This window comes from Bacillus rossius, chromosome 11 (assembly GCF_032445375.1).
Source record: "Bacillus rossius redtenbacheri isolate Brsri chromosome 11, Brsri_v3, whole genome shotgun sequence".
NCBI classification, from domain to species: domain Eukaryota; kingdom Metazoa; phylum Arthropoda; class Insecta; order Phasmatodea; family Bacillidae; genus Bacillus; species Bacillus rossius.
This window is the reverse complement of record NC_086338.1, coordinates 5,674,477-5,697,464: the sequence shown is the minus strand read 5'-3', so window position 1 is coordinate 5,697,464 and position 22,988 is coordinate 5,674,477. Positions and strand designations below refer to the sequence as shown.

At 41.8% G+C, this 22,988-nt stretch overlaps 1 protein-coding gene across 5 annotated transcripts in view; it reads left to right on the top strand.

Moving 5' to 3' along the window:
- Positions 1-22,988, top strand: part of LOC134536595 (gastrula zinc finger protein XlCGF57.1-like) — a 256,297-nt gene that overhangs the window by 132,599 nt on the left and 100,710 nt on the right. The window contains exon 5 of one of the 5 annotated variants that reach the window (XM_063376359.1): positions 19,908-22,874. The exons of 2 other annotated variants lie outside the window; for them this stretch is intronic. In XM_063376359.1, coding sequence (XP_063232429.1) covers positions 19,908-21,550 — 1,643 coding nt within the window. In that variant the 3' untranslated portion in view covers positions 21,551-22,874. Of the gene's footprint in view, positions 1-8,161; positions 8,309-19,907; positions 22,875-22,988 lie in introns of those variants that run through there. 2 more of the 5 variants (XM_063376365.1, XM_063376364.1) reach the window with 2 other exon arrangements.

Genomic DNA, 22,988 nt, shown 5'->3' with positions numbered 1-22,988 from the left:
TGGTCCTACAGTAGCCAACATTAGTGAGTCTTGTGGTCCTACAGTAGCCAAACTGGTGAGTTCTCTGGTCTTACTGTAGTCACCACTGGTGAGTCCTGTGGTCCTACAGTAGCCAACACTAGTGAGTTTGTGGTCCTTCAGTAGCCAACACTAGTGAGTTTGTGGTCCTACAGTTGCCAACACTAGTAAATTCTCTGGTTCTACAGTGGCTAACACTAGTGAGTTTGTGGTCCTTCAGTAGCTAACACTAGTGAGTCCTCTGGTATTACTGTAGTCACCACTGGTGAGTCATGTGGTCCTTCAGTAGCCAACACTGGTGAGTTTGTGGTCCTTCAGTAGCCAACACTAGTAAATTCTCTGGTTCTACAGTGGCTAACACTAGTGAGTTTGTGGTCCTACAGTAGCCAACACTGGTGAGTCCTCTGGTCCTACAGTAGCCAACACTGGTGAGTCTTGTGGTCCTACAGTAGCCAACACTGGTGAGTTTGTGGTCCTTCAGTAGCCAACACTAGTGAGTTCTCTGGTTCTACAGTGGCTAACACTAGTGAGTTTGTGGTCCTTCAGTAGCCAACACTGGTGAGTCTTGTGGTCCTTCAGTAGCCAACACTAGTGAGTCCTGTGGTCCTACAGTAGCCAACACTAGTAAATTCTCTGGTTCTACAGTGGCTAACACTAGTGAGTTTGTGGTCCTACAGTAGCCAACACTGGTGAGTCCTCATTTCCTACAGTAGCCAACACTGGTGAGTCTTGTGGTCCTACAGTAGCCAACATTAGTGAGTCTTGTGGTCCTACAGTAGCCAACACTGGTGAGTCCTCTGGTCTTACTGTAGTCACCACTGGTGAGTCCTGTGGTCCTACAGTAGCCAACACTAGTGAGTTTGTGGTCCTTCAGTAGCCAACACTAGTGAGTTTGTGGTCCTTCAGTAGCCAACACTAGTAAATTCTCTGGTTCTACAGTGGCTAACACTAGTGAGTTTGTGGTCCTTCAGTAGCTAACACTAGTGCGTCCTCTGGTATTACTGTAGTCACCACTGGTGAGTCATGTGGTCCTTCAGTAGCCAACACTGGTGAGTTTGTGGTCCTTCAGTAGCCAACACTAGTAAATTCTCTGGTTCTACAGTGGCTAACACTAGTGAGTTTGTGGTCCTACAGTAGCCAACACTGGTGAGTCCTCTGGTCCTACAGTAGCCAACACTGGTGAGTCTTGTGGTCCTACAGTAGCCAACACTGGTGAGTTTGTGGTCCTTCAGTAGCCAACACTAGTGAGTCCTGTGGTCCTACAGCAGCCAACACTAGTAAATTCTCTGGTTCTACAGTGGCTAACACTAGTGAGTTTGTGGTCCTACAGTAGCCAACATTAGTGAGTCTTGTGGTCCTACAGTAGCCAACACTGGTGAGTCCTCTGGTCTTACTGTAGTCACCACTGGTGAGTCCTGTGGTCCTACAGTAGCCAACACTAGTGAGTTTGTGGTCCTTCAGTAGCCAACACTAGTGAGTTTGTGGTCCTTCAGTAGCCAACACTAGTAAATTCTCTTGTTCTACAGTGGCTAACACTAGTGAGTTTGTGGTCCTTCAGTAGCCAACACTAGTGAGTCCTCTGGTCTTACTGTAGTCACCACTGGTGAGTCCTGTGGTCCTACAGTAGCCAACACTGGTGAGTCTTGTGGTCCTACAGTAGCCAACATTAGTGAGACTTGTGGTCCTACAGTAGCCACCACTGGTGAGTCTTGTGGTCCTACAGTAGCCAACACTGGTGAGTCTTGTGGTCCTTCAGTAGCCAATACTAGTGAGTCTTGTGGTCGTTCAGTAGCCAACACTGGTGAGTCTTGTGGTCCTTCAGTAGCCAACACTAGTGAGTCTTGTGGTCCTACAGTAGCCAACACTAGTGAGTCTTGTGGTCCTTCAGTAGCCAACACTAGTGAGTCTTGTGGTCCTACAGTAGCCAACACTAGTGAGTCTTGTGGTCCTTCAGTAGCCAACACTGGTGAGTCTTGTGGTCCTACAGTAGCCAACACTGGTGAGTCTTGTGGTCCTACAGTAGCCAACACTGGTGAGTCTTGTGGTCTTACAGTAGCCAACACTAGTGAGTCTTGTGGTCCTTCAGTAGCCAACACTGGTGAGTCTTGTGGTCCTACAGTAGCCAACACTAGTGAGTCTTGTGGTCCTTCAGTAGCCCACACTGGTGAGTCTTGTGGTCCTACAGTAGCCAACACTAGTGAGTCTTGTGGTCCTTCAGTAGGCAACACTGGTGAGTCTTGTGGTCCTTCAGTAGCCAACACTGGTGAGTCTTGTGGTCCTACAGTAGCCAACACTAGTGAGTCTTGTGGTCCTTCAGTAGCCAACACTGTTGAGTCTTGTGGTCCTACAGTAGCCAACACTAGTGAGTCTTGTGGTCCATCAGTAGCCAACACTAGTGAGTCTTGTGGTCTTACAGTAGCCAACACTAGTGAGTCTTGTGGTCCTTCAGTAGCCAACACTGGTGAGTCTTGTGGTCCTTCAGTAGCCAACACTAGTGAGTCTTGTGGTCCTACAGTAGCCAACACTAGTGAGTCTTGTGGTCCTACAGTAGCCAACACTAGTGAGTCTTGTGGTCCTTCAGTAGCCACCACTGGTGAGTCCTGTGGTCCTTCAGTAGCCAACACTAGTGAGTCCTGTGGTCCTTCAGTAGCCAACACTAGTGAGTCTTGTGGTCCTTCAGTAGCCAACACTAGTGAGTTTGTGGTCCTACAGTAGCCAACACTAGTGAGTCCTCTGGTCTTACTGTAGTCACCACTGGGGAGTCCTGTGGTCCTTCAGTAGCCAACACTGGTGAGTCTTGTGGTCCTACAGTAGCCAACACTAGTGAGTCTTGTGGTCCTTCAGTAGCCACCACTGGTGAGTCCTGTGGTCCTTCAGTAGCCAACACTAGTGAGTCCTGTGGTCCTTCAGTAGCTAACACTGGTGAGTCTTGTGGTCCTACAGTAGCCAACACTAGTAAATTCTCTGGTTCTACAGTGGCTAACACTAGTGAGTTTGTGGTCCTACAGTAGCCAACATTAGTGAGTCTTGTGGTCCTACAGTAGCCAACACTGGTGAGTCCTCTGGTCTTACTGTAGTCACCACTGGTGAGTCCTGTGGTCCTACAGTAGCCAACACTAGTGAGTCCTGTGGTCCTTCAGTAGCCAACACTGGTGAGTCTTGTGGTCCTACAGTAGCCAACACTAGTGAGTCTTGTGGTCCTTCAGTAGCCAACACTAGTGAGTTTGTGGTCCTTCAGTAGCCAACACTAGTGAGTCCTTTGGTCTTACTGTAGTCACCACTGGTGAGTCCTGTGGTCCTACAGTAGCCAACACTGGTGAGTCTTGTGGTCCTACAGTAGCCAACACTAGTGAGTCTTGTGGTCCTACAGTAGCCACCACTGGTGAGTCTTGTGGTCCTACAGTAGCCAACACTGGTGAGTCCTCTGGTCTTACTGTAGTCACCACTGGTGAGTCATGTGGTCCTTCAGTAGCCAACACTGGTGAGTACACTGGTACTACAGTAGCCAACACTAGTGAGTTTGTGGTCCTTCAGTAGCCAACACTAGTGAGTTCTCTGGTTCTACAGTGGCTAACACTAGTGAGTTTGTGGTCCTTCAGTAGCCAACACTGGTGAGTCTTGTGGTCCTTCAGTAGCCAACACTAGTGAGTCCTGTGGTCCTACAGTAGCCAACACTAGTAAATTCTCTGGTTCTACAGTGGCTAACACTAGTGAGTTTGTGGTCCTACAGTAGCCAACACTGGTGAGTCCTCATTTCCTACAGTAGCCAACACTGGTGAGTCTTGTGGTCCTACAGTAGCCAACATTAGTGAGTCTTGTGGTCCTACAGTAGCCAACACTGGTGAGTTCTCTGGTCTTACTGTAGTCACCACTGGTGAGTCCTGTGGTCCTACAGTAGCCAACACTAGTGAGTTTGTGGTCCTTCAGTAGCCAACACTAGTGAGTTTGTGGTCCTTCAGTAGCCAACACTAGTAAATTCTCTGGTTCTACAGTGGCTAACACTAGTGAGTTTGTGGTCCTTCAGTAGCTAACACTAGTGAGTCCTCTGGTATTACATTAGTCACCACTGGTGAGTCATGTGGTCCTTCAGTAGCCAACACTGGTGAGTTTGTGGTCCTTCAGTAGCCAACACTGGTGAGTTTGTGGTCCTTCAGTAGCCAACACTAGTAAGTTCTCTGGTTCTACAGTGGCTAACACTAGTGAGTTTGTGGTCCTACAGTAGCCAACACTGGTGAGTCCTCTGGTCCTACAGTAGCCAACACTGGTGAGTCTTGTGGTCCTACAGTAGCCAACACTGGTGAGTTTGTGGTCCTTCAGTAGCCAACACTAGTGAGTTCTCTGGTTCTACAGTGGCTAACACTAGTGAGTTTGTGGTCCTACAGTAGCCAACACTGGTGAGTCCTCATTTCCTACAGTAGCCAACACTGGTGAGTCTTGTGGTCCTACAGTAGCCAACATTAGTGAGTCTTGTGGTCCTACAGTAGCCAACACTGGTGAGTCCTCTGGTCTTACTGTAGTCACCACTGGTGAGTCCTGTGGTCCTACAGTAGCCAACACTAGTGAGTTTGTGGTCCTTCAGTAGCCAACACTAGTGAGTTTGTGGTCCTTCAGTAGCCAACACTAGTAAATTTTCTGGTTCTACAGTGGCTAACACTAGTGAGTTTGTGGTCCTTCAGTAGCTAACACTAGTGAGTCCTCTGGTATTACTGTAGTCACCACTGGTGAGTCATGTGGTCCTTCAGTAGCCAACACTGGTGAGTTTGTGGTCCTTCAGTAGCCAACACTAGTAAATTCTCTGGTTCTACAGTGGCTAACACTAGTGAGTTTGTGGTCCTACAGTAGCCAACACTGGTGAGTCCTCTGGTCCTACAGTAGCCAACACTGGTGAGTCTTGTGGTCCTACAGTAGCCAACACTGGTGAGTTTGTGGTCCTTCAGTAGCCAACACTAGTGAGTCCTGTGGTCCTACAGTAGCCAACACTAGTAAATTCTCTGGTTCTACAGTGGCTAACACTAGTGAGTTTGTGGTCCTACAGTAGCCAACATTAGTGAGTCTTGTGGTCCTACAGTAGCCAACACTGGTGAGTCCTCTGGTCTTACTGTAGTCACCACTGGTGAATCCTGTGGTCCTACAGTAGCCAACACTAGTGAGTTTGTGGTCCTTCAGTAGCCAACACTAGTGAGTTTGTGGTCCTTCAGTAGCCAACACTAGTAAATTCTCTTGTTCTACAGTGGCTAACACTAGTGAGTTTGTGGTCCTTCAGTAGCCAACACTAGTGAGTCCTCTGGTCTTACTGTAGTCACCACTGGTGAGTCCTGTGGTCCTACAGTAGCCAACACTGGTGAGTCTTGTGGTCCTACAGTAGCCAACATTAGTGAGACTTGTGGTCCTACAGTAGCCACCACTGGTGAGTCTTGTGGTCCTACAGTAGCTAACACTGGTGAGTCTTGTGGTCCTTCAGTAGCCAACACTGGTGAGTTTTGTGGTCCTACAGTAGCCAACATTAGTGAGTCTTGTGGTCCTACAGTAGCCACCACTGGTGAGTCTTGTGGTCCTTCAGTAGCCACCACTGGTGAGTCTTGTGGTCCTACAGTAGCCAACACTGGTGATTCCTCTGGTCTTACTGTAGTCACCACTGGTGAGTCCTGTGGTCCTACAGTAGCCAACACTAGTGAGTTTGTGGTCCTTCAGTAGCCAACACTAGTGAGTTTGTGGTCCTTCAGTAGCCAACACTAGTAAATTCTCTGGTTCTACAGTGGCTAACACTAGTGAGTTTTGTGGTCCTTCAGTAGCCTACACTAGTGAGTCCCTTGGTCTTACTGTAGTCACCACTGGTGAGTCCTGTGGTCCTACAGTAGCCAACACTAGTGAGTTTGTGGTCCTTCAGTAGCCAACACTAGTAAATTCTCTGGTTTTACAGTGGCTAACACTAGTGAGTTTGTGGTCCTTCAGTAGCCAACACTAGTGAGTCCTCTGGTCTTACTGTAGTCACCACTGGTGAGTCCTGTGGTCCTTCAGTAGCCAACACTAGTGAGTCTTGTGGTCCTACAGTAGCCAACATTAGTGAGTCTTGTGGTCCTACAGTAGCCACCACTGGTGAGTCTTGTGGTCCTTCAGTAGCCACCACTGGTGAGTCTTGTGGTCCTACAGTAGCCAACACTGGTGAGTCCTCTGGTCTTACTGTAGTCACCACTGGTGAGTCCTGTGGTCCTACAGTTGCCACCACTGGTTTCTATTCACTTGCAAGTGCTCTGCGGTAGTTTATGGAGTGTGAGATTGAGCGACTAGAATATTGCAATTTTAGCGATTTTACAAGACTTTGAGCTGACATGTCTTGAAGTGGTTAGTGTGTAACAACTGCAGCTCTGCTGGAGGAGATGGCTAGTTGCTGCATTGATGTTCTGCTCAAAGAAATGGTGTTAATGTTTAGTTCATGTTTAATCTACAATTGCAGCAAAAGGTTTTGATGGCCGTGTGCGGCATGCTACGAGGTTGGGGCGTGACATTATGCTTGCGGATTCTGCATGTCTAGTATGTGAAGAGGAGAAGCCATGTTGGCTTTTAAAAGGTTGCGGGAGTGGCATGTTTCATGCCCGGGGTATTTTTGTGGGAGCTGATGAAAAATAGGTTTAAATATATTAATGGTTTGGCTCTAAACCTGTTTGTTCCTGTGTATCAACAAGTGTTTATATTTGTATTTGGTTTTTAAGCATGCTGCCGCCATTTTAGACTTGGATCGTCTTCGAGAGTATTGCCGACTTTATTTTAAGAAAAGCGAGATTACCGGAAAAGTGGACGAAGGGAAAAATACTGGTAATTTTCCATTTTTCAGTGTGGCTATAAAAATACTTCCATAGTCCCTCACTTTGTGCCGGAAATTAGGCATTTCGTCACCTTTTTTAATTTTTTCTATAATTTTAAAATTTTTGGGGTTTCTTATTTTTTAAATTTATCTGGTTGTTAATGGGGGTGATTTACTTTTTGTTAGGCCGGTGTACGCCACGGATTTAAACTTTGTGCCAGTGGATCGAAGCCCTTTCCCAGGGGGCCAATCTGATATTTTGCTGTCTAATGTGGACATGGTCAGCCCGGTTGAAATTTCTCTCGCCTGCAGTCACGTCCCGAGTTTGTAATTTTAATTCCCTGCATGACCAAAACTGCTTTGAGCAGCTCCTGGGCTGCAAGCTGCTACCTTGTAGAGACCTGCTGAGAATAGCATGTCTCGTCACGAAGCAGTCTCCAGTGGAGCTGCGTTCCCACCGGAGTGGCGTTTTCTGTGCCCCCCCCTTCCTCTCTCTCCACATCACTTTAGTTCTGAGAAATCCAGGAGCAGTGACCTGACATGAACTTAGCCAAGAGACCTAAAGAGACCTCCGCGAAACCTAGCGGCAGAAAAAAAAGCAACTTCACCCATGGTGGCCAGCGAGCTGAGACTACGCTCGTGACACCTGGCGGCGAGTCAGTTCACCGCCTCCGTTAGTTCCGCTTTACACAGCCAGAGCGCAGCGCCGCTACGCGTTATGGCCCTATGCTTTCTTCTCCCGACCTGTTGAAGTCGATTGTTCGTTGCTTTCGTTTCGGTCCGGTAGAGAGCGCGCATGTCGTGTTCTTGTCACGCCCGCCTCGGACTCCTTCGGAAATCTTCGGCTTAGAACCGAACCTTCCCCCTCCTTCCTAGGGCGTGAGCGCCCGTTTTAATTAGAAGTCTCGTCCGCCCTCGGGGACTTAGTCCTCTGATCGCGGCTACTAACCACGTGCTCGACGTCCTCTGCGCTAGGAGGCTTATCGCGGGAACGGCGAATTTCGGTTGCACTAAAGATGTAGTCAGTTGCTTAAGGGATGTGATCCCATTTGTACAGTAGCCAGGCAGAAGTAGTGTTTAGAAAAGTCATGCATAGTTAAATTTTCTTTTAGTTATATTTTAATTCTAAAGATTCTGGTTTCCTTCGCGCATCCGCGAATTTTCGGTGCGCGTCATCCTGATGTCGGCGCGAGACACCTCGCGAGCCCTGTTTCCACACCCTGTTTGGTGAGTAATCTTTTTTTTTTTTTTTCCCAAATTCCCGTTGTTGGCTTTCGCGCCAACTGTGTAGGACTGTCTGGACGCAGGTCTAATTCGTTTTGAATTTGGGCTGTGTTTCAGACAGGGTCGAAGTTACGGGGGAGAAATTGCCCCCGCATGATCTTCGGGACCATCCAGCTGATCCCCCCCCCCTTGTTAGAAGAGTTTGGCCGGCAGTCCGAGGTCATCCTGGAAATACCCGGGTGATATGAGATATATATATATTTTTACTTAAATAGAAGGAACTAAAACAAAGATACCAGCGAGCAGTGTTTTAAGGACGTCATCCTCAAGAATCTGTAAAATCGAGGAAACCCATATATATATGTAATTGTTGGGACATTCAAATTTGGTGCAATTTTTAAATTTTTGATTATGTAATAATATTTAGTTAAGGTGTAATGTGTATTGTTTTAAATTATTCTGGGGCGCCCCCTTTAACTTTGTTTATTACTAAGATTTTTATTGTCAGGTTTGAATAATACGAACACAAAATTCCATAATAATAAACTAGGAAACCCTATAGACCAAGCTACCAATGTTGTGTATTCATTTATCAGATACCTTCTTTATTGTAACGATCCACGAACTCCCAAGTTACTAGTGTGCAGGGAGTGTAAATTTTCTCTTGTTCACCGTCTCGTGCCCCCTCTGGTAATTAATTTTTATTTATTAATATTTTGCCCAGCAGTTTCCAAGGACTCTTTGATTAATTTAAAATAATATAAAAATTTGGGCACGAGGGGCGTTTCAACTTAGCACGACTAATGTGTTCCCAAAACGATTTCATCTTACTCGAAATCGCATATTCTGAAGCATTAGTTTACATAAATAGCAAGGCTAATTTATTTAATGTTACAAAAAATTGTGTAGGAAAATATACTTTACATAATATAAATGCGTAGAATAACAGTCAATGATAAATATGTCACACCACATATCTTTATATCTCTCCCATCAAACTTTGTATGACAATAACAGCTTAATAGTTGATATGTGGTTATTTACTTTATCTTCAGTCGGCTGGCTGACTTGCCCGCCAAGGTTTGACCTTCAACTAAGTCGCGTACCTTTCCAAACCATCCTTTACTGACGGTGAAACTGATATTACTGTCCGGATAGTTACATTTTCATTTTTCAAAAATTAAAATGGTTATTTGCATATCACCACCTGATTCACACCAATCCTGTTAGGCCAATGATATATTTTTCAGTGCCACATTCATTTAACAACCTTTTCCATGTGAATCATCTGTTCATTTCTGTTCCGGTATTTAATGTCATATATATTCCCGCTAGTACAATCAATAGTATCAGACTTAAACGTTTGTTAGAATTCTATTTCGTACGATGGCTTTTGTTTGTGTGAATTCCCTGCCACTGGCTAGACTGAGTTCACAGCTCGGTTTGTGTTGTGGCCAGGCGACTACGGCACGGCATGGCGGCATACACGTGGACAAAAAAACATTTGGTCCTTTACACTCCATAGTTGCAACTTAACTTGCCATAGCTGATGTTTATACAACAGCTGATAGCGCTTTTCAGACCTGCGCGCGCATTTATTCTCCCCTTGTATGGCTAACTGTATGCCACGGCACATCTGTTGTTTACAGAAGTTGAAACAGACTTCGTGGCTTCATGACCGATTTTTTTTTCTACCTGTGGGGATTTTGCTCTAACTGAAATTTACAGACGTGCTATTTAAGACTGGAGCAGTAGAATTAACGTCGTGCTAAATGAATTAATGCAATCTGAAGATGTGCTAAGTGAGGTATTGGTGTATTTATGGTTGCTGGTGAATCTCTATTGGGCAGCTGACTTTAAGCAGTTATTGGTCAGTCTACATTAGTTCGAAGTAGTATAAGGACAGTTAAAGTGAACAGTATTTATTTTTGGTTTTAACTTTTTTTTTTTTTTTTTAATTTAATGAGGCACTCGGATGATCCATCGGGTATATATTGGATTAAATCCTGCTGGGACAAGAAACAATATACATATAGCACTGAACAAATAGTTGAAAAAGCTGGATGTGTCATAAATTAATTTTGTTGTTTATAATAAATGTTTGGGGGAAAATTTAATTGCGAATTTTGGTGCTATGAACACATTGATTCTCATGACAATAATTGTGAATTTAACGTTTTACTCAACAAACCATATTTTGAATTATATGACATATCTATTGTTTCTTTACAACTTCTTTTTTTTCTGAAAACTAATACACTGTGGATGTTTGCAAGTAATGCGTCCATTGAAGTTCCTTTTTTTATGTCGAGCAACAACAAAGTCACTTTTACAGTCCACCGTACTCATAATTGGTAGTTGTTTCATCATGTGCCGGAAATTAGGTTTTTCGGCACAGTTTTTTATCTTTTATTATAGCTTTTAATTTATTTTTGGAAATTTTGTTTTTCAAATTGATTGGTTACATAAGGGTGTAGTTTTTTTTTAAGTCGACTGTACCGCGACTAGCCCCTGGTCGACCTTAGTGCGTGCAAACTCCGACAGAAGGAAGTCTTTTACGATAGTTCACTTCGGACAGGACGACGAGAGTTGCCGAAGGTTTCCGACGCCCCTCCACCCTCTAGGACTAAGTCGTTGTTTTAATTAGCGACGCGGCGCAGATGTGAGGGGATCTTGCTTTGCACTCTGGAACGACCGCGTTGGTAGTCCGCTGATCGCGTTTTGGGCCCCGTCCAGTTAAATCAAAGCTGACGCCGAGCAACAGTACTAAGATGTAGTCTGATCAGAAAAGGGATGTTTCCCTACATACCTTTTGGTTTTTTATTTTAGTCATCTCAGCATAGCCTCTACGTAGTAAACCGAGTTTCTCCGCGAACCTATTTCTTGTCTGGTGCCGCATATTTTTTTTTTAACCGCGACGACGGCCGCGCATCGCCCTCCATCTTCCTACCAGGCAACATGGCTGTGCCTAACAACTACTACCCTGTTTTGGTAAGTTCACTCTTCGGTACTTTGAACTTTGTCTCTCTTGCTGTCGTTTTCTGACCCGACCTTGTTCTGTCTGTGGTGCAGATCTAATTTTTTTTTTTGGTTTGGTCTGTCCACAGACAGGGTCCTAGTCCCCCCCCCCCCCCCTCTCTCAAAGAGAAAGAAACCATAATGGGGAACAAAGGAAGCCCGGCAACCTCCAATTTTGAATTGGTGGTTTCACCAGTGGAAGCCCTCACTCCCGGCCTTTTCGCCATTAGCTACGAACCGCCAGAAAATCTTCAGTTCGTGAGAGCGAGTGCCAGTGAAAGTTTCTTTTGTTAATTTCCAAATGTAATTTCAGATATCAGCTTCGAACCAGTTTAACAGTTTTGGTCTCTTCAGCCATCTCTAAATTGTATATGTGAAATGGTTATAATTAACCAATGATAAGCTAATATGGTGATTACAGATTATTGTAAAATGTTAAAACTTTACGGTTTCTATAAGAATGATGGGTTGGAAAAATAATTTTTATATTCGCGGCCCGTGTCGGCAAATGATTAGGTAAATTGAACTCTCTTTAATAATGGTTAAATGATAGAAGTGTTTTCTCTTTATAGCTTGTAACAGAAAATCTTGAAAACAAACCTTGATCTTAAATAAAAGGATGCCTATAAACGTAACTGTTTGTTTTTATTACTTAAGGACAATAACGATCCACACTATGCTCCCAGGTCTTGATAGGGAGTTTACAAATTTTCGTTGGACCCACCCCGTGTCCGCCTCTGATGTTTAAATTTTGTTCTTAATTATTTATTTTCTGCCCGCTACTTCCAAGGCCTGTTTTCTCGACATCTTGTCAATATTAATAACAAGGACACGAGGGGCGTTTCAATTTGTAGCAGAGCGTGGTTACGTCTATAGGCATAACTGAATAGGCATACTTAAAAAAAAATTTTTTAACAATTTTTAAATTTTTTTTTTGGTACTTAGACCTGTTTTGTACGATATATTGTAAGCTGGAACTGGCACCAAATAACTTTCTTGTCATTCTTTAAATGTTTTAAATTAATTTTTCTCTCGTAGTTTTTCACGTGCGGTAAACGTCGTAACTTCCCACGCCCACGCAAGCTTGCGCGAGGTCCCGCGCGATGCCGTGCGAGCAAACACCTGCCTTATCGCTTGTAACTCTACCGGCCGTCGACGCCTGTTCCCCCCCCCCCCCACCCCCCCCCCATCCAGGTCCGTGCTGACGCCCAGGGCTGCGTTTGATAATTTGTACCCTCTTCAGGGGTACCCAAAGTCTATCTCCCCGGGACCCTTTCGTCTCTTTAGTGTAAGGCGATCGCCTGCGACATGATTTTAAAATTTATGTCCAGTAAATTCTGGATAGTAAAGTTTCACGTGAGCTACTTTTTAGTTCACGTTTTTTTCTGATAGCCAGGTGGTTGCTGCCATGTTGTTACTTGTACTTCCCCTCCTCGTTTCACGCCATGCGGACTGTGTCGCCCGCCGGCATCTTATCTTCTAGGGCTGACCATAGCTGACGTCTCTGTAGTGACGCCGGTTTTGGTTTATTTCCGCCCGCCATAGTTTCTTTACGACGGAGAATTATCTAAATTATCGTTTGCTACTGTCATCCCGCAGTAGTTAGCTAAAAGTATTTAAATTTAAGGATTAAGTTTAGTGGTAAACAAATAACTATAAGTTATGAATATTTTTTCTATCTGGTACCAATGTCTTTACTAGTTTAACACGCAAGTACTAGTTAAACATAGATTTTTAATGTACCTACGTTTCAAGGGCTTCCCTCCCCCATCATAATAATTATTTCAACCTATACTTAGACATTTGCTTTATAAAAATTTCACTTCTTACATCGTTAAAGTAGTAATACTTGAAAACATAATATAGTAATAAAATAATAATATAATCAAGCATATTAAAAAAAAGTTTTCCACCGAAAGTAAGCACCTACGGGTTGACTAGCCTCATTTTAAGTTTATACTAATCACCGAGAGTGGTGAAATCCTTTTCAACCTCCAACGAGAGGTCCACTAAATTAATTTGTGTATGGTTAAGCATTCCGTTTATAGGCTAGCACACTCTAGGTAATTTAAGATACTTTAATTGTTAATTTTATACACGTAAGTTCAGTCTTTAGCAAACTGATTAACGTAAATAGTTTTAATTTTTAAAATTTTTTTTTACTGTTTAATACTTCTCTGATGCCTTTTGAATTTTCATGAATTTTGTACGGCGATATTTTTTATCTATGTGAATTTTTCATCACATTAATTTTTTTTAAATACATTACATAATAATAATAATCTGTAAAGTAAGCAAGAAAAATTTTTTGTAGTAATTTTTTTAACTGCCTTTTGATTTAACAAAGTTTATATTTTTTATTTTCCTTGTACGTAAATGTGATGTACAGCGACGTATATAGAGTCTGAGCACAGGAGCTGTCACATCTAGCCATTTTTTTTAATTTTATCTTTTGCATTCTACCCCCAAAGTCGTATTTGTTCTACACCGTTAATGATCACATTGTTTATTTAAGTAAGAGCTACGTGACTTCCAGACGGCAAACTGGTTTCTTTTATATGTGTTTTCCAAAGTAGGACTTAGGTCAAGCTAGCCACAGTGCAGCACAAAAATCAGTCCTCTGAGCCAACGAGCCAAGACTGGGTCCTCTGGGTGAAATATCCCATGACCACTGGAGTGAACCCTGGGTCAAATCCCCAGCACTCTACTTTGGACGACCTGTCCAACCCTCCCTTACTGGCAGTGTGAAATCTCTCAGCAGTCATGGAAGGTCGAACCGCTCAATTGTAATTCACCCCTTTTTAGACTTTTTTAATATATTTTTTATTGCTATATATATATATATATATATATATATATATATATATATATATATATATATTTAAATAATTTAAATTCGAGTGCGAAGAGTAGTTAATTTATTTTTTTTGTTTGTAGAAAACTTTTAAATAATAGATATTGAATTAATTATATAAAAAACATCAGAGTTGTTGAGGCTGAAATCACTAAAAGCAAAATATACAAGGCAGTCATCACTCTATAAGATTAAATATTTAAAACGTACAATATATTTCTTACTCATTACATTAACTTTAATTAGAGGTATAATCAAAGCTATTATTAATAATATTCCTAAATTCATTCAAAGTATGTTTACCCTTTTCAAATTTATTAATGTGGTTGAACATTTTGGGTCTCGAACCCAGTCTATCTTGGGGAAAAAAAAACCTCGTAGGTCACTCTGCTCCAGCCTGTTGGTCTGATCAACCATCAGTGCACGGACATACAGAGCCTACGTTAGCTAAGATCTGTAGATTCCGGGACCGAGGTGTTGCTTCGCTTTTAGCAAGCATCAAGTCTTCTCCATAGCCTGATTGAGCAGGGCTGATTCCCAATGCCTTCGGCTTCTAGTGGAAATATGTTTTGTACAGGGGTTTTAATTCCCGTTCTAGTTTTAAGTTACAAGTAGTGTATAGTCTCCATTTTATACTGAGTGCAAGGACGTGGGTACCTTTTTCGCCTCAGTGACCGTATGGCCTCCATCACAGCGCCCAACAGATGGAATCTACAGCTTGTCCAATCATCGAGATCAACCACGTCTAAATTTCGCGTCATTAATTTAGTACCTACCAAAGTTTATAATTTTAAAAGTATTTCAAGTTCACAGAGCCATGTTTTAAATCATGATACATTACGAGATTCAAATACCTCGGAAGCCTGACTTTGAGTCGTGACAGCGCCGCGCACGCGTGATACAAGTTAGTAGTAGGATACAGGCGCCCCTGGTTACTCGCCTAAATAGAAGTGTTTCTTCTTATGCTCCGCATTCAAGCGGGGGAGTATGTGCCGGAAATTAGGTTTTTCGGCACGGTTTTTTATCTTTTATTATAGCTTTTAATTTATTTTTGGAAATTTTGTTTTTCAAATTGATTGGTTACATAAGGGTGTAGTTTTTTTTTAAGTCGACTGTACCGCGACTAGCCCCTGGTCGACCTTAGTGCGTGCAAACTCCGACAGAAGGAAGTCTTTTACGATAGTTCACTTCGGACAGGACGACGAGAGTTGCCGAAGGTTTCCGACGCCCCTCCACCCTCTAGGACTAAGTCGTTATTTTAATTAGCGACGCGGCGCAGATGTGAGGGGATCTTGCTTTGCACTCTGGAACGACCGCGTTGGTAGTCCGCTGATCGCGTTTTGGGCCCCGTCCAGTTAAATCAAAGCTGACGCCGAGCAACAGTACTAAGATGTAGTCTGATCAGAAAAGGGATGTTTCCCTACATACCTTTTGGTTTTTTATTTTAGTCATCTCAGCATAGCCTCTACGTAGTAAACCGAGTTTCTCCGCGAACCTATTTCTTGTCTGGTGCCGCATATTTTTTTTTAACCGCGACGACGGCCGCGCATCGCCCTCCATCTTCCTACCAGGCAACATGGCTGTGCCTAACAACTACTACCCTGTTTTGGTAAGTTCACTCTTCGGTACTTTGAACTTTGTCTCTCTTGCGGTCGTTTTCTGACCCGACCTTGTTCTGTCTGTGGTGCAGATCTAATTTTTTATTTGGTTGGTCTGTCCACAGACAGGGTCCTAGTCCCCCCCCCCCCCTCTCTCAAAGAGAAAGAAACCATCATGGGGAACAAAGGAAGCCAGGCAACCTCCAATTTTGAATTGGTGGTTCACCAGTGGAAGCCCTCACTCCCGGCCTTTTCGCCATCAGCTACGAACCGCCAGAAAATCTTCAGTTCGTGAGAGCGAGTGCCAGTGAAAGTTTTTTTGTTAATTTCCAAATGTAATTTCAGATATCAGATTCGAACCAGTTTAACAGTTTTGGTCTCTTCTGCCATCTCAAAATTGTATATGTGAAATGGTTATAATATAATATGGTGATTACAGATTATTGTAAAATGTTAAAACTTTACGGTTTCTTTAAGAATGATGGGTTGGAAAAATAATTTTCTATTCGCGGCCCGGGTCGGCAAATGATTAGGTAAATTGAACTCTCTTTAATAATGGTTAAATGATAGAAGTGTTTTCTCTTTATAGCTTGTAACAGTAAATCTTGAAAACAAACCTTGATCTTAAATAAAAGGATGCCTATAAATGTAACTGTTTGTTTCTATTACTTAAGGCAATAACGATCCACACTATGCTCCCAGGTCTTGATAGGGAGTTTACAAATTTTCGTTGGACCCACCCCGTGTCCGCCTCTGATGTTTAAATTTTGTTCTTAATTATTTCTTTTCTGCCCGTCACTTCCAAGGCCTGTTTTCTCGACATCTTGTCAATATTAATAACAAGGACACGAGGGGCGTTTCAATCAGTAGCACCTCACATTGTGATATTGTATGCCTTTTTTTTTTTTTTTTAATTTTATGTTATGTTAGTTCTTTCTTAACTTTAAATCTAACTCTACCTACCATACCTATTCCTTAATTTAATTTTAATTTAAGTCAATTAACATATTCGCAATTCTCTAATTAAACCTTGAATAACTCCATTGTTAAGGATATCAGTGACCTTTTAGTATTGCAACCCAGAGGTGTGCTTCTTTCCATGATGTTATTAATCTTTTACGACTTCACCAGCATGTTGAATCCAAGTTTTATCTTAACATTGTTGCCATATCCTAATCCTCTCTTGTTTTCTTTGTCGTCCTTATTCTCAGCCTTGACCTTGTGCGGGTCACCCCCTCTGGTATCGCTACCAAAGAGACTCTTTGTCAGTGGCCAGGCATTCAGTCAGCCATTGAACAAGTTGCTCCGATGCTGCCGTGCGGGTATCTCTGTTGTCAATCGCTGGTAAGTAGAGACTCTCTCCACTCCTCTACACCGCTTCTCTTCTCGGAGGCGGGGTCCTTTTATACCCGCAGAGGCCAGGCATGGAAGCCCCGTGTAAACGTTCCTGGTCAGGCGTGGAAACACCCAGACGCTCCGTGTTACACGCAACAAGTGTCCCTGACCCAATGACTCACTCCTTGCCCATCCCCTGAGGCATTCAGCCCTAATTTCTCAAGAGTTTCTGCGTCCAGACCGTCTTCCATGCCTGCAGACTGGCCGGGCTCCATGACTGAAGTGGTTGGTGCATAGAGGGGCAGGCTGCTATTGGCCGGCCGACACTCACACCTCCTTCGCTGAGAGGGGGAGAAGGGTAGTGGCCTCGCAACTCCATGGCTGCCGCCGGCCAGTATAACAATATTTTAAAAATAATAATCAAAGATATCGTGTAAATATGCTCAATAGTTAGAACTATTTTTAATTTTTTACATTATGAGTTCATTAGTGTGTATATATTATATATATATTTTTATTTTAAATTGGTAACATGCCCACCGACAGCTGAGGGTACGGGAGATGGGCACGACAAATATACGACAAGGACAGTAGTGTTCCGTGTGCTACGTGGACACTCCACAACCGTCGGACCCAGTAGTAGTTGGGCACTACCTGAGGGGAAACCACAGCAGGTAGGCAGATCCACGCTGGCCTACACACAGAAGGCAAGTGGACCACATAGCAGCAGCGACCAAGACAAGACCAAACAAATATGGACATACACAAAAGCACGATTAACACAAAGAAAAACAGAAATAAATATACAATACATCACAGTTGATATAAAAAACAGTTGAAATAACCAATATAACATAAATTGTGAAGTGGTATATGTTTATAATCCACATGACCTTAAAAAAAATTATTCCAGTTCCATTTTACGGTGATCCCATTTCTATTACAAAATGATTTACACAGTGCAGAATTGAACTTTATCTATTAATATTGTATGCATAATCAAGCAGATATTTTACAGGAAAAATAAATCATGGTTTTTAAAATTAGGTATAGGAAGATATAGCATAGTTCTTATGGAAAATTGACAGGATATAATATGTTTAATGTCTCAGCTGGGTAAACGTTATCTCTTGGGAATGTCTTAACAGAGTTTTCCCTTAGTTTTGTAATTGTTGGCTAGCATAAATAATGTATTAATAAATCTTAATTTAGATTAGTTATGCTTATGATCTTAAAAAATCTTTTAAAAATATATTTGAATAAAATATATTAAATAAAACTCCATATATTGATATGTGTTCATGCTTTTAGGGACTTATTTTGTAAAAGTAAAAAATCATTTTCCTAATCTGTACCTAGAAATACTTAAAAAAAGAAAGGAAAGGAAATTTTGTGGTGGAGGCCCTCTGTCTCCGTCAAGATTTACATATCTGCATTTATGAGTAGGCATAGTTGTGTTGATTAAAAAAAAAGAATCTTGAGGTTTTTCACTTAAACTGTGTACAAGCACATTCAAGTCTAACTTGACTGGCCTACAGCCGAGAGGCGGAGCATGGGGACAGATCAGCTCGAAGGGGAAGCTGGAGAGCGATCTGCAGCTCGTCTGCAAGCCCAGGGTCCAACCATCGGAGCGGCGCCCCTCACCTCCAGCCATCTGTGCCGCATGTCGCCAGTAGTGCCATCCGCCAATACTGTAAAACTTTCATACCCAGCATCAGATTCAACAAAATAAACAACAACAAAAATATTCTTAGGTGATTCGAAAACACAAACTTACTTAGGGGTAGCAACTAGCTGCATACCTTAACAATAGAAAATAACAAAATTGTAAATTTAACCTTTCATTAATGTCATTTAACAGTGTCTAACATAGGCAAATCTCAAACAATGTAGGTATGGGAAACCAATAACGCCTAACCATTGATGAAGCTAGGTGCCTAATTACACCACAAATTCAATAATTATGACACAAAATTTATAACCTACAAATAAAGGTTACCCGAGAAAAACAAGTAACTTACAACAAATATCATTCCCTTTTTAAGAGGATCGAGGGCAAAAGAGGATAAGCTTCTAGGTAGGAACCAGAAGGGAGTTCAAAGGTTCAAAGGTTAGTTGAAGTCCAAAATCTTTACAAAGTCGTAGTGGCAGCAACCAGCTGCAGGATAGAACGTTCACCAAAATCACTAGTACAGAAATGCAGCACTGGATTCTCAACGTAGCAATGCAATGATAACGGCGAACCCCACTGCGACCAAACATTTTCTTCTTTTCTAGAAACTGAGAATCCACATATACATGTCGCAATCAACTGGGGTCATCCGAGGAATTCACTTCCACATGAATCATGCACAGCTCACAACAATTCCTGGAAGGGATAACAGTTACTTTTCCCCACCACCAGGTACAGTCTGTATAGTCCCAGATCCTCGGTAATGAGGATGAGCGCGATGAATGATGCTTTAACAGTTCATCTTCTACACTAACACCACATGTCGAGTTTAAAGTTGATTCTGGCTCTCCGAGTCCATGGGAATCTGGTTCAGATGCACAGTACACGACACTGGGAGGGTAGTGAAAGGAGGTAAAGGAGATAAGGAACACCCTCTTGGCTTAACCTCCAACCCAACATAACCTATTAAAATAATAGACATCTAAGGTCATCCCTGGTTAACAAACAAAATCTTAATCTTTATACACAATACACCAATGTGCCCAAGTAGTTTGTCGTAACTTACTTTGTTTTAAAATCATAGCTAATTCTTAATGAAACAACAAATACCATCTTTAAATAATTACAAACCGCGATAACAAATAAGCAAATAGGAAGAGTACATCAATCAAAGAAAATTTACATCATGGTTCGATAAGCGTGATGTTTACAAAAAATTCATCACCAGTGTTACAGGACAATTTGGCCTTTATTACATTTTCATTACGTAATATTCCTCGTAACAATATCGTAGAAAGTCAAGATTTTACTTATTTTATAATATATTTTATTATAGATATTTGGGTAACGTACAAAGAGTACAAAGTGTTCTTGTTTCTGTTCTAGCCGCAGCAGTAGTTGAACGGAATGAACCTCACAACTGTGTGGGTCGCCATGGCAACACTTCATCCAGCTGCATTGGACACAGTTCCCAAGACTCACCGGATACCAGCATCTTATTGAAGAGAGATGTGTCTCATACTGACACCATAAAACTATCAAACTGCATAAATAATTTAGCTGGATCCACTGGTGTTACCAACAGTCAGGATAAAACTTGCTCTGGTAACATTTTATCATTTGGACTTTGTTCGTACATTCAACAACAGAATGCCCAAAAAGACACTGGCAATACACAATTTTCTTGTGCAGAATGTTCAGCAAAGTTTAGCCACAAAGGTGACCTGAAGAAGCATATTCAAACTCACACCGGAGAAAAACCTTTTACTTGTACAGTATGTTCTGTCAAGTTTAGCCAGCAGGGTGAACTGAAGAAACATACTCGAACCCACTGTGTAGAGAAAACATTTTCTTGTACAATATGTTCTGCCAAGTTTAGGAAGCATAGTTATCTGAAGGAGCACACTCGAACACACACTGGAGAAAAACCTTTCTCTTGTACAGTATGTTCTGCCAAGTTTAGTCAGCAAGGTACCCTGAAGAAGCACATTCGAACCCACACTGGAGAAAAACCTTTTTCTTGTACACTATGTTGTGCAAAGTTTAGTCAGAATTTTGACCTGCAGAGGCACAGCCTAACACACACTGGAGAAAAACCTTTCTCTTGTAAGGTATGTTCTGCTAGCCATCTTAATCATCTGAAGGAGCACAGTCAAACACAATCTATAGAAAAAACTTTCTCGTGTACAGTATGTTCTGCCATGTTTAGCCAGCAGGGTGAACTGAAGAAACATACTCGAACCCACAGTGGAGAGAAAACATTTCTTTGTACAGTATGTTCTGCCAAGTTTAGACAACATTGTCAACTGAAGGAGCACATTCGAATACACACTGGAGAAAAGCCTTTCTCATGTACACTATGTTCTGCCAAGTTTAGTCAGCAAGGTAACCTGAAGAAACACATTCAAACCCACACTGGAGAAAAACCTTTTTCTTGTACAGTATGTTGTGCAAAGTTTAGTCGGAATTTTGACCTGCAGAGGCACAGCCTAACACACACTGGAGAAAAACCTTTTTCTTGTACACTATGTTCTGCCAAGTTTCGAGTGCTTAGTTATCTGAGGCAGCACATTCGTATACACACTGGAGAAAAACTTTTCTCTTGTACAGTATGTTCTGCCAAGTTTATCCAGCCGGGTAAACTGAAGAAACATACGCTAACCCACAGTGGAGAGAAAAAATTTTCTTGTACAGTATGTTCTGCCAAATTTAGACAGCATTGTCAACTAAAGGAGCACACTCGAATACACACTGGAGAAAAACCTTTCTCTTGTACAGTATGTTCTGCCAAGTTTAGTCAGCAAGGTTCCCTGATGAAGCACACTCGAACACACACTGGAGAAAAACCTTTTTCTTGTACACTATGTTCTGCCAAGTTTAGTCAGCAAGGTATCCTGAAGAGGCACACTCGAACTCACACTGGAGAAAAACCTTTTTCATGTGCAATATGTCCTGCCAAGTTTAGACATCTTAGTCATCTGAAGCAGCACACTCGAACACACACTGGAGAACAAACATGTTTCTTGTAAACTATGTTCTGCCACATCTAGCCATCAAAATGCTATGAAAAGGCATAAGCTATTCAAAAAATCTCTCTGCATTCGTGTGAGCTGCTAACGATGCCGCCGTAAGCGACAACTAGTTGGACATCACATTGAAGTTGTCTTCCCTTACAAAGGGGAGGCTACCCCGCTTGTCTACCAACCAATCACGCAACAGACACATAAATATGACCATGTAAGGAATGAGGTCTCGCCCAGCGAGAGTTCTGGTCCATTGCTGCGCAGTCATGCGCCCACGTGCGGGGTTTTTCCAACCACACACTAACTTACTGGCGACAGGGAGTCACGCTGTGTCTTCCTTTCATTCCAACCTTCTAGAACCTTCTGGCTGCTCAGAGGATGCTTTAATACTGCAGAAATGTAATTAATGAACATACTTATTTTAACTGACCAGGCAAAATAAAGAAATGAATAAATAAAAAACACATTCATTTTATGGAGAACCTCATGAAAAATAATAATTAATATTGAGGCACAATCAAAATACTTTAAATGCCTATACATAGTAGATGAAACATGAGTAGTAATTAATTACGAAACATGAAGAGGACATCAGTAACATAACACATTCTCATTTCAAATGTTATCAGTAGCAGGGGGCAGGAATTATGCTGTTACAATATCTTCTGAACAATGCATACTTAATTAGTCATATTAGAAATTATAAATAAACATACAATACCATAAGTTACCTTCTTTTATTCAACGTTCTCTGAAATATCACCTGAAGTTGTAACAGAGGGTAATATTATTTTTAAAATAAAATGATATAGAATCCATTAAATCAGTATTGGTGACATATTTTAAAAATATAAATTTATTATAATTATTTTGGAGTACACATCTGAGGTAAAAGAAAGAAACAGTATTGGTTTGGTTTTTGTTTGGGTAAAGGATATTGCCATATTTAATTAGTTATGAATTTTTACATAGACATGAAAGAGGAGAGGGTAAAAAATTTGGGGATATTTTTTAAGTAATACTAAGCAAACTAAGAATCAACTAATACATTGGATAAGAAATTTGGTATCTGTACTCTTCATTTCAAATACATATAGATGTTGTATCAAATAGCCTTAAATAATTGGAGTTTTTGGAATAAGGTGAAATTATTTAATTATTTTTAGCATAGCTTTAATCGTAGTAAATGAAAGTGTTAGCATAAACAATGTTTATCTTATTTCAAATGAAATAGGTAGTAAGTGTGATTTTGTCGAGGCAAAATATGTCCTCAAACCTTAAAACTGAAGTTTTAAAATCAAGTACTTAATCTGTAGCCGCGGGGGGGGGGGGGGGTTCACAACCTAAAACTGAGAAAACAGCAAGGGGTCTTTACATTAAAACCCACGGCAATTGTGGGCTGGTGCTGTAACAAATAATATAAATCATGTGCACAAAATATCTA